The sequence below is a fragment of the Varanus komodoensis genome, unplaced genomic scaffold (assembly GCF_004798865.1).
Source record: "Varanus komodoensis strain SLA01 unplaced genomic scaffold, ASM479886v1 scaffold29_1, whole genome shotgun sequence".
Classification (NCBI taxonomy): domain Eukaryota; kingdom Metazoa; phylum Chordata; class Lepidosauria; order Squamata; family Varanidae; genus Varanus; species Varanus komodoensis.
This window is the reverse complement of record NW_025335759.1, coordinates 7633565-7645836: the sequence shown is the minus strand read 5'-3', so window position 1 is coordinate 7645836 and position 12272 is coordinate 7633565. Positions and strand designations below refer to the sequence as shown.

The window sequence follows — 12272 nt, the reverse complement described above, 5'->3', positions numbered from 1 at the left end:
TGTTCTGAGGATAAAATGGAGCTATATAAGCTCCCAGGGGCTTCTCACAAGAAAATAAAGGTGGGATAGAAATGCAATGTAATAATAACAATATGCTATGCATATCCACCAGCAGACCACAGAGTGAAAAAATGGGATGCTAACCCAAATTTAATTCTACTGTTCCCTTCCCTAAAACTAAAAACTGACCCTTGTGGACGTTTTCTCCCACTTACTGCAACATACTTTAAGTAGACCACTGAGGCCCTCTAGCGGTGGGCCAGTGAGTCAGATTCAGGCCTGTGGTAGCAAAGGGGTGTAGAAGCAGAAGATATTCAGGCTCTGCCTATTTAGGGTCAACCAGGTGTATTGAAAAGGCAATTAGCACACATCCTTGAAAAGACTCAGGTGTAAGTGAGTCACACCTGTGATAGCCCAGGTGCTTTCTGCATCTGTTGTAATTCACATTTTTTTCTGAGGCAAGACAAGGTCTGCACTTGCGCTAAATCAACACAGGCTGCAAGCAGACAGGTGCCGTCAATGACAACACATCTGTGGCCGCTGTGGAATGCCTTGCAAAGTAACTGACAGGCTTCCATTTCCCTCTGTGCAGCAAATGAACACTATCTAAGCGAGGGCTTTTCCTGGTGGGGAGAGGCCTTGCTACTTCCAGTACTGGCCACCTCCATTCTCCCCAGCCATTGCTGGTGTGCTTGATGAACCTCAGCAGGGAGCACATCTCTGTTTCTTCAGCAGGGCTGAACTGCATGGGACAAGGGGTTTCAGTAGGCGTGCTCAAAGCAGTTAACTGTTTCTTTAAGAAAACCACCTTATCTTGCAGCACCTTACCTTGGCATGTTTTGAGGCATCGTTCTTCAGGGTCTACAGCACACATCACAGGAGGCACAAAAGCTTATGCTGCAAAAAAAGCGCTGACTGTGGTGCAACAGACTCACCCAGCGTCCCCCTGGAAGTTATTTTTAAAGGCATCCCTATGATGCACTTCCCAAAACCAAGGCATGTGTAGTGAGTTGGCCACATCTCAAACCGCCCATGATGCTCTGGGGCAGGGATAGTCAACCTGGCATCCTCCAGATTTTTGGACCGTATCTCCCATCATCCCTGTGGAAGTTGTAGTCCAGAACATCTGGAAGGCACCAACTTCCCTAGTTCTAATGCCAGGCATTCCAGGGCACTGTGGGAAATCAACTTTCTGCTTCTGTGGCTGGGTAAGACCCAGAGATGTGGGAGGGAATGCACTAAGGGACACTGCCAGGAGACCCATGGAACTCGGAACCAGCTCTGAACTCAGGATACAAAGCACAAGATTCCCCACCCCCGTGGAAGAGGAAGAGCGTCTTGCAGCCAAGTCAATGAATAGGCGAAGAAATACCATTATTTTATTTTAAATCCATATAAAATTACACTTCCTGTTGGGCTTGAGAGGAAAGGGATAACAAATGAAAGGGAGGGAGTGGGTGGGGAAGAGAAACAGCAGTTCTTTGCTGCGCTCCCCAAACATACTAGGAATTGGCATTTCATTGTCTCCAGGTGTGAGAGAACCGTAGGACCTCCGAGGTAGCAGCTTTGACCAGGCCAAATGTCAGTTTGCAGGTTGCCAGGCAACCCTCCTCAGCAGGTGGAAAGAATCAGTCAGAGGGGCTCTGGCACTCCCGACAATCTTTCATGTCCTCGGAATAGTTTTCTATCTGGATGGTTGTTGTATGGAAGTTGAAGGCTCCCTGCAGCCGAGAACTCGCTTCCTTCAAGACAGTCTGTGCATCGGCATCTCCATCTGGGACAGAGCACGAGAGAACGCTGTTAATCTGAAGCAGAGGGTGGGTCATGGCGCCGCAAAAGCAGCCTTCCCAGAAGGGAGAGTGGGGTGTGGGTTTTGGCCCAAGCCTCCCCTCAGAGGGGTCACTTACTGATCGCGATGTGGACAGACAGCACTGGGTGAGACACCGTCAGGGCCCATATGTGGAGGCTGTGGAGGTCTTTCACCCCACTGATGGACAGGAGGATGTTCTTCACTGTGTTGAAATCCACTCCCTTTGGGGTACCTGCAGAGCAGGGGGTGGGGAGGGCAGAGGCTGGTACAGAGACGACACAACTCCCCTCCTGTGGCTGTGTTGCGTCCTTCCGCATGGCCAAAGAAAGCGTGGCTTTTACCTCCAAAGCTATGGCAGCCATTTTGCTTCCGTTGCTGTAGCCAATCGATCTGAGCAGTTGTGTTGCATAGAAGCCCTCTCCCTGCCACTTTCCTGACAGGAATTGTGACACCCCGCCCCCCACAAGGAGCTGCCACAAGCTTTGGAGGCAAAAGGGCATGCCTCCCACCCCCATATTTAAAATGTCATCTCATGTCTGGACAGAAAAACGGGTGGTAACTCCCAGCATGGCTGGCTGTGACATGAGGGAAGCTGTGAGCCTTTGGCTGCCTCAGTTCCCACAGGCTTGCACCCGCAGGCGCTAAAGAGCTGTCTCCTTTCCCCAGAAGGATTTTAGCCCCCTTCTCTAAATGCCCAGCCTTCCTTTAAGTAAAGGTGTTGAACCCCCTTCAGTCAGAGGGGCAAATTTTATTTCAGAGAAGCAATTTGGGGCCACATTTCCTGGGTGAGTGGGTGGGTGGGGGCCGAGACAGACAGAGCAGGCCTAAGGAAGGGGGGTACAAAGTGAGGCATAATTTAGCTGGAAAGCTTTTCCCCTTAGCAAGCAAGCCATGGCAAACCCATTTCAATGTTTTGGAATGAGGAAAAGGCAGCACAAGAGCTGAGAAACCAGCCAAGGATCATTTGGTTTTGAAGTACTGACCAATTACAGGGTCACCTAAATCAGGGATATCAGGGCAACAGATACAACCCCCACCCCAACATTATGTACCATAAGACCAGTATAAAACCAAACATCAATTCAGTAAAACATAAAAATGAGGCATAAAAATGACTTCAACTCACTGGAGAAATACAGATCTAATTTAAAATGCTTGGACATATTGTAATCTAGCCCAAATCACGGGGTAGGGCTGAGGTCTAGTTAAAATTAGATTAAATGTGTAATTATAGCATTTTATGTTCCTCAAAGGTTGCTTTGACTTATCATGCCTGCCCACTCCCTGTATGCTTAGGACTACCCAGCACACCTGCAAAATCTGTACCAAATGCGTCTTGCTTTATGCATAACCCAAACTAGCTCTCACGGGGCCCTTTCCCCACTGCAGGAATTACCTTCCATCAGCACAAGCACCACATCTCGGAGGATGCTCAAGGTTGTTCCGAGGACCAAGACGGAAAACAGGAAGGTACAGACAGGATCCACATATTTGTACTCCGGCTTGTAGGATAAGAATGCATAGAGCAGAGGAGGTAGGCAAGACAGGGACAAGAGCACCAGGCTGGTTCCCATCAAGGAGCTCCACCCCTCCTAGTTCTTTCCCCCCTCAGTTTATACATTATCTTACTGTTAGTTGGATCACTGTCGACTTGATTTCTCCTGATACTAAAACCTCCAGTAGGGCTTTGTAACTTCTACTTTGACTCACAGGCTTCTGGGCATGTATTTGTGTTCTTGCATGCACACCTCCCCTAGTAGCCTGTTTGGGGTGATGCTCAGGGGGCGTTCTCAAATTTCTGAATGGGGCCATGGCCCAAAAAAGGTTGCCTACTCCTAGTGTAGATGGCAAACCCCACTTCTGCTCCAGGGTGAGGCTCTTTGGTGTTCTGCACAGCATCTGACATTGTGGACACAAAAGCAACTTTGCATAGCTAAAACAGTGATAGCAGCAGTTTTACCCTTGGACTAGAGGTGGGGAAACCCTTCTAGGTGTTGTTGGAATGACTCCCATCAGCACTTTTATCCTTACAATAACCCTGTGAGGTAGGTAAGACTGAGAGTCAGTGAATAGCCTGAATTCACCCAGTGGGTTTCATGTCTGAGTGGGACCTGGAGTCCTCCTCCCAAGTCCCAGGCTGACATTCTAACCACCACACCTGTTGGTTCTTCCAGGAAAATGTTTTGCCACTTGATGTGTTGCTGGTGGATGGGATGATGCATTTTGAGTTACTGGTTCTGCACATATTTCTAGTTCTTGTCTAATGTTTGTGGTATATCAGATTAATCTGGATTATGAGAGGTTGGGAGTAGGAGCCTTCTATTATCCGTTGGGGTGGGGGGAAGTTCTGCCTTTTAGAATTCTTCCCCTTACCTTGAAATAGATAATGTAGGCTGCCACCAAGACGCCAATGCTCTGCACAAGATCCCCAACCACGTGGATGAAGGCAGCCCGGACGCTGGTGTTCTGCCCCCTCGTGTCATGAGCATGATGGCTGTGACCATGCCCAGGCTGGTGGAGGGCAAACCCCATTCTACAGGAAGAGAGTGAAAGTGGGGTGGGGTAGAGGAAGGGGCCGAATGTGAGCCAGGCAGGTTTTGAGCTGCTCTTGCATTCCGTACCCCCTACATTGTAGGGCCTACAATAAAGCCGTTCTTGGTACTTGGTGCCTGAGTGTGCAAGGAGGGCAGTGCGTGCCCATTTCCCACCCTGCCTGCATGCACAGGGGCACCGGGAGGCTGTAGAAAAAGCACCTGCACACAGGTGGCTCAAGCTGCTGCAAGGAAGTGAGCCTACCCAGGCGCGAAGGCCCAGAGGCGCCTCCCATTCTGTTGGGGTTTGCACCCTGCCCTGCGGTCTCCCACTCCCTTGCAACGTCTGCCATTTCTAGCACAGAGAGACGGGGAAACGGGGCACAACTGGGAGATGCAGGCACACACTCAGTCACACACGCAAGCTCTTTCTCAAAGTCCTCAGAGTAGCAACAGAAGATGCACCCCCAAAACAATCTGGACTAGAGCACAGGGAGGGGAAGGATTAAAGCACCCAAACATAATAAAGACCCTCTCTGGCTTTTGGGGATGGAACACCGGCACTCAAGGCCAGAACTGTGCAGCAAAAGTAACTGGCCGTGAAGCCTAGGACTTTCCAGGATGTCTTCCCAGTCCCTTTACCTGGACGTGCCAGGGATTGATCCTGGGCCCTTCTGCATGCAAAGCAGGGGCTGTGCCACTGAGCTATCATTCTGCCCACCCAAAAGGTATCCATGACCTGAGGGAACTCCTGTCAGGTGCAGAATGTTCCTAGGCTGAAAAGTTATTTTGAACATTCATACGTACATGATGTTTACTGCCACTGCGCAGCCAGAGGTGATGAGCATGGTGTTTCCTTCTATTTCATAATCACCTGAGAGCAGCCGCTGCACTGCTAGGTAGACCAAGACGCCAGTCACTACCCAGATAGACAGCACAGAAAGCAGGGCTCCTAAAATCTCTGCGGAGAAAGCCAGTAGCATGGGTTAAGTGCCTAAGATAGAAGCTGAGCCTGGAACTAATCACGTGACAATATTTCTCCTGAAAGCCAGTGGAATATTAAGACGCTCAATCACATTGTTCCTGCACTTCCTTTCTGTAAGCTTCAGAGAATGGCAGCATGGTGGATCTAGTAGAATACTAGATTAATCTTCAGGAGTGATGGGTAAGATTCTAGAGACTGATGGTGGGAAGAATTCCTCCCTACCAAAAAAGAAAAAAAAGGCTTGGTGTTGCTTTGGGTGCAGGCCTGGCAACTCTGAGCCGCTTAGCTGTGCTCCTGGGCTAAGGAGCCTTCTTGGAAGGGGGGCAGCCTTCCCTCCTGCAAGAAAGCCCCATAGAAAGCTGCTACAGTATGCATTAGCTCACTCTGGGGGCAGTACATCCCAGGAACCCAGCTAAGCTGCTTAGAGCAACCAAGCCAGTGTGTGAAGTAGGAGAAGCCCTTCACCACTGCAGCCAGGAGAACAGGTAGGCAGAATGACCAAAGCAGGTGTTGCATAAGGTAAAGGTAAGTGCCTGAAAATCCTGGTAGCATTTCACCCACAAAAGTCCCAGGATCTCGTCTCCCATTTTCATGGGGCATAAATGTTCCCATGGAAGTGCAAGTGCTGATGGCAGGACATATTTAAACTGACTGGTATCAGGCATCAGCCATTCCATTTCAGCACAGGCCCCACCACCTGGGCAGTACAGCTGCCTGTAAGGCAACACTGACTTGGATGCCTGAGAAATCCAAGAAATCCAATTCGGTTCATTCTTGATCAGGATTTACCCAGTCTGCGCTTTCTGGATCAAATGTGGGCTTTGATGGAGTATACAATCAACGTATGCACATTGCCAAGTCTGCAGTGTTATTTGTAGATGCAAAAACTTGCATTCAACAACATTTGTCCTTTTGGAAAATGTGCATGAAAATGCCATACTTTTGAAAAAGGCACACAAAGATGCTTTAAACTGTGGAAGGAGGAGGCGTGCATTTCAAAGATGTTCACTTTTGGGAAGGTTGTGAACACAGGTGACAGAGCCTTGAGATCTTCACTTGTGGTGTCTTTGTGGATCCACGTATCTGGATACATACAGTTCTATACAAGTTCTCTGATCCACCCTCCAGTGTAAAATTGGGGCAACAATCATCCATGGCCTACTTTGTTGGGGTGCTGTAAGCATTACTAATATGCATGATGTACTTTGCATGCTTCGAAGGTGCTACATGAAGTGCTAAATATTATTTCTACTAAAAAGTGGAGGTGTTTCTAACAGCACCAACTCTCGGAAAATTCTGTTCCCAGCTGGTGGGTTTGCTAGACTCATCCCAGGTTCTATTTGCCTTTGATCCACTTTAGAACAAGCTCTTCTCCACTGACAGTGCTGTGCTACATATATTTCCTCAGAACAAAGCCCTCCACAAAGATCGGTGGGTCTTGTTCTCTAGAAAATATACATATTTAGGATTGCAGTGCAACTTACCTGCTCGATGCCAGCCAAAATTCATGGTTTTGGTGGGTGGCCGAGATGACATCCAGAGAGAGAAAAGGCTAATCATCATACTGGCAAAGTCGGTCAGCAGATGAGCCGCGTCTGTCATAATGGCCAGGCTGTGGGCATAGTATCCCCCTAGGGAAAAGGGAACAAGCAGGAAGAGGCGTTGCAGAGGCTGGTGGCTTGACACAGCAACTGTTCCCTCCTCCTGATGTCCAGAACCCCTGCCTGGGCTTAGCTAGCAGCATGTCCAAGGAGAGTTCCAGCCTAGCTTTCTACCTGCCATGTGGGATTTCTAGATTCATGGAGTCTTCTTCCTCTTCAAACATGAGCGGTATCACGTGCAACATCCCTGCAGTGTATGCTCACACTGCACAATCTCAGTGTGGCTGTGCCGTATGGTATTTCCACATCTGTACTCATCAGTACTAAATGTCAGGCATAGCTGAGAATTTGGTTTCAGTTTGATTTTGACAAGTGTTGCTCCGAATCAGCAAATTTCTTCTTCTTGTTTGGGCCTGACAGAATTTGAGATCTGAGAAAAGGTGAATGTGGATTGAAACAGTTTCCTCCAACTAGGTAAATGGTTCTTTTGGAAAACAACAACAACTCTGGATTTGAATCTCTGGGTATTCAGCCAGGCTAGAGCTGAATTATGGTTACCAATTCTTTCCTTTCTATAAGCTCCTCATTTGTAGAAGCTACAGGTACAATATGGACCTCTCCCTGCATGTGGCCAATGCAGATGGGCAAGAATGTCATGTCGGCTCCTTTTTCCTAAAGAGTTATCCAAATTGGCAAATGTCATGACAGAAAGAGCTTAAATTTTAAAAAATTCCAAAGTGGGAGAGAAGAAAGCCTACCCTACAGATCTACCTGTCCCTGCTGAATTAGGAGCTAGCTCTTAATCTGATGGCCATGAAAGGAGGAAAATGCACAAGGTGACAAGTATTGGAAGCCTTACCCACAACTTCCCCCGTCATAAAGACCAAGCAGATGACGGAGGCGAGATAGAGCTTCCTTCGAGCTCTCACTTTTTCAGCATCATAGCTGCTGCTAGATGCCCAGCTGGAATGGCAGTGCTGGTTCCCCTTCATGCTCAGTTCAATGGAGGCAAGGTCTGGAACATAGCCAACCATCGAGCCATGGAGGTTCTTCCCTGTGACTCCTAAATACGACCTGTGTCATAAAGAACAACTTTAAAAAAGAAAACAGTCACGAGAGATCATCTCAGAGGGAGCTGCTACCAGCTCCAAAGCTCTCCTGTGGTCTTCCCCAGCCCAGTGTCTTGGACTACAACTCCCATCATTCCCAGCCAGTTGGCTGAGCCACAAACAAGGAGAAGGCATAATTACATGGAGAGAATTGTTGTATGGGTTCCTCCTTTTAGCAGAGATGTGCTTATGAATTGGTGGGGGGCAGCCTGCCCTCTCCCTATCTGTTTAAAACATGGTGTGCTTCCAGACAGAGGGGCCCATGGGCTAACAATCTTGTGCAGGCCTTATGAAGTGATTCCATCTCTCTTTCCCTTTAATGGGATGTCCATGGTAAGAGAATGATAGCAGCAGCGGCATGGTTAGTATAGCGGGATCAGGAGTGGAAGACCTCATCAGTGGGATGCAAGTGACAAACCTGTGAATGAGGCAGGTTGACAGCATGGTAAAAACCTCACCACAAGCCATTTCTAGAGTAAAACTTGCCTTCCAGGATGCAGCCAGTTTGACTTGCAAGCCGGAAAAATCCACTGGCTTGAATGTGCCATCACGTTCTCTCTCTGCCTCACACTCCTGGCTGGGTGTGAACACACCTGGAAAGTCAATCCACTGAACTGAGTCCTCATGGCGAGGGTTTCTGTGGGATCGCTGGTCAGGGCGAAGAGATGATAAATTGGTTTCACTGCTCTTAGAGTGTGAGGAGGGGCAGCTCCAGCAGCCATCTAGGCCACTCCTCCTCTGGCTGCAGGGGGAGTGACCATTCCTCTAGGTAATGTGGTTCTGCTGCTGAACAGCTCTTCTGGCCAGGAATGTCCCTCAAATGTTCGGCTGCAATCTACTGTCTTGCAATATGTTCTGTCCCCTGGATCAGCAGAGAACAAGGATGTGCCTGTTTTCAGGATAACAAACCAGCTCCCTCAACCTCCTCTCACAGAACTGGCTGTCCCAGACCCTGACCAGCCCGCCATCTTCTCAAAAGCACTGTGCTCAGAGTCGGGCACCATATTCCAGATGAGGAGTAGAATGGAAAAATGCAATTCCCGGAGGGCACCCAGTTGGGGAAGAAGTATTCATGTCCATCTTTTGCTCTCCTTTACTTTTTTCCTGAAAGGTCACTGTAGTTTTTAGCAAAATGTTGACTCCCATTGTTCCCAGGCATTTTACGCTAGATTACACACGACTGATTTCTTGCACACTGCACTGCCTAAACCGGAACAACCACTGAATTTACAGCCCCCACTCCCAGCCCAAGCCAGCACCCTTCCAGATGTGTTGGACTATAACTCCCATCATATTGACCCTGTTGACTGGTAATGATGGGTGATGTAGTCTGACACATTTAGAGTGTAGCAGGCTGAGGAATGAGGAACTGTGACCTGGTCCTGCTCTCTTCCAAAGCATCCCGTATGGATACACTTGCAGGGCACTGAGGGGAAATGACCTCTTTCCCCATACTTTTTAAACATCCTTATACAGCAGAGTTCAAGGATGGCATGGTTACTAATTAATAGAGAGGAAGGGCTCTTGAAGCACGCATCCTGGGAGGGCCGAAAGCTGCCGTCTTCCATCGGGACGAAGGCCTGCTTCTCACAGGGGTGCTGAACCATTCAGCTTGAGGGCCAACTGCACCTCTGAGAACTCCTGGGGGATGCATTCCACAGGCTGGCGGGGCCAAAATGCCAGCTTAGTTTGGCTCAACCCTCTTCCTGCTAGGAATGAAGCCCAGCAGAAGCACTGTGACTTTCTAGAATCGGGGAAATCCCACTCCTGTGCCAGGAAGCCACTAACTCCGTGGTGGTTGGTGGGGGGCGAGGAACAGGGGGGGCAGGAAAAGAGGGTTTCCTCATCTGGAAAACACAAGGAAGCCAGCCTGGGACCACATGAGAGCCAGATTTGCTCCTTCGGTCCAAGGTTCTGAACCACGCAGCAGGAATTCAATGGGTAAAGCTTCCTGGGCCCTCACAGCACTCTCACACCGAGTGTTGGGTACTGAATGCATGTGTGCAGCTGTGCACGTATTCTAGGCTATAGAGAAATCTGAAAATGTCTGCCATCCTGCTTTGCCCTTACAGTCCAAGGGCTGAAGGAGAGGGGCTGGGGATTTGCAGAGTGTGCTTGAAGAATTTTACATCGGAAGGATGGGATGGCGCTAAATCGCTAAAGTTGCGATAATTTGTTATGGCTAAGATCGTCTAGGCGCACTTATAGAGGATCAAGCCCCACGGAACCCAGTAGGGCTTACTTGCAAGTAAATGTGGCACAGAATCAGGCCGCCGCGCTTCCTAGCTCTGCAATCCTCCGCACCCAGGGGAGCTTCGTCCGGAGTAAGTAAGAGCGTAGGATCGGGCTGCGCAAGTCGAAGGGGAGAATCTGGCGGCTGGTAAGCTGCCGCTGTTGCGTTGCGGGGGCGAGGGCGGAATTGGTGATAGTGCCGGAAGTCTGTGTTGACCTCGGGGCGGAGAACGGCCAGAGAAGTGCGGGGAGGGTGCTGGTGCGCGGGGCGGAGGCCTCCTGAGCCGCACTCACCTGCCTTCCATCCCGTTGAGGAGGTGGCTTTTCTCTGCCCCCGCGGCGCGCAGCTCCATCCTTCGCCCGCGACAAGGGCGTGCGCGCTCGGCGGGGCCCCGTTTCCTGGCCGGCCGTGTCCCCCTCCTCGACTGCTCCAGCGCCGCTCGCAGCTGCCTCTTATCTCGGCTGGGCGAGCAGCAGCCCGTGTGGAAACGCAGCGGACCCGTGCGCAAAGCCCGGGGGAGGTGCGGGCAGAGGACGCCGCGAGCCGGACCGGCTGCAAAGTTTGCAAGCGCCTGTTGGCCTCGTGGGGGAGCAGGTACGGCAAGCCCCCCGCCCCCCCAACCAGGCCCGCCCTTCTTCTTTGCTGGAGGGGGCTTCCAGCAGAAGAGAGGGTCGCTAGCTTGTTTTCATGGAGGGGATGCGGGGTCTGTTCTAATGCGCCGCTGGGAAAAATATGCAGTGAAAATCGTGTGCAGTTGGGAATATGGACTTCAATAAGGAACTAAGTTGTTCCATTGTAAAAAAGAAATAGAGCATTGAGTACTTGAGTGTTACCTTTCAGTCACTGTTTCAAGCACTCATTTGCTTTATCTAGCTTGATGTTGTGCTGTGCTCTCAAGTCATCTTCAACCTTCGGCCATCCTGTGAATGAAAGCCCTCCAAAATGTCCTGCCCCATGCCAGCCCGGTTCAGCTCTTCCAAGTTCAAGGCAGCGGCTTCCTTTATGGAATCACTCTATCACATATTTGCTTGTCCCTTTTATCTTCTGCCTTTGACCTGCCCTGGCATGATGGTCTTCTCCAGGGAATTTTGCCTTCTCACGATGTGTCCAAAGCATGACAGCCTCAGTTTAGTCATGTTTGCTTCTAGGGAGAGCTCTGGCTTGATTGATCTGGGACTCCCTTGTTCTTCTTTCTGTCGGTCTAGGGTTTTTGCAAAACTCTGTAATGCTAATCATATATTTTTGGGACCAATTGCTTGGCTGGTCCAAAGCATTTTTTCATTCCTGTGGTACCTGGCAGGGCAGTGGCAAAGACAATGACACCATTGTGCCCTGCACCATGCCTCCTCGCTCTCTTCTTGTCTCCTTAAAATGCCCTCTTTAAAGATTTGGGACTGGGCAGGATGATTATTGGGACTGGGCGGTATTGATTATTATTATAATATTGCATTTATAACCCACTTTTTTTCTCTTGTGAGGAACCCAAGACAGCTTGCACAGTTCTGTTTTATCTTCATAACAACCACCTTGTGAGGTACTTTGGGCTGAGTGTCAGTGACTGGCCCAGTGACACCCCCTAAGCTTCATGGCTGAGTGAGAACTAGAACTTGGATCCCCCTGGTCCCCAGTGCAAGGAGAAGCAGCTGTTGGCTTTGGCAGTATTCTGAAGTTCTCTGCATCTGAGCCCCAATGTGTGGAAATATGTGTTTGTGAGGGATGCTGGTGCAGCGGGAGGTATTGGATTGGTACAGCAAACATAAGAGCCATCGGTAGGTGCAGATGAGATCTTAGCTGTGAAAATCACTGTATGTGGTGATAGTGCATTGCTGGACAGTACAAACCAACACTGCAGAGAGCTTGCTTTTGCACCAGCAGTTTTGCACAGATGGGTTAACATTCTAGTACAGGTGCAAAAGACACATATTTAAAGAACACGATGAATGCTGAGTCCAGGAATTTCTACTGTTATTTCCAGAACAGGGCTCACAATCCTCACATACCAA

The 12272-nt window shown here is 49.6% G+C and overlaps 1 protein-coding gene across 1 annotated transcript; it reads right to left on the bottom strand.

Moving 5' to 3' along the window:
• Window positions 1-1463: 1463 nt before the first annotated feature.
• Window positions 1464-10621, bottom strand: SLC30A2 (solute carrier family 30 member 2). The gene is made up of 8 exons (XM_044435053.1): window positions 10563-10621; window positions 7787-8001; window positions 6811-6957; window positions 5149-5302; window positions 4184-4343; window positions 3207-3312; window positions 1908-2042; window positions 1464-1774 (listed from the first exon to the last, which is right to left on the bottom strand). Exons 1-8 carry the CDS (start codon window positions 10619-10621, stop codon window positions 1629-1631), a joined length of 1122 nt encoding a protein of 373 aa, XP_044290988.1. The 3' UTR covers window positions 1464-1628.
• Window positions 10622-12272: the final 1651 nt, after the last annotated feature.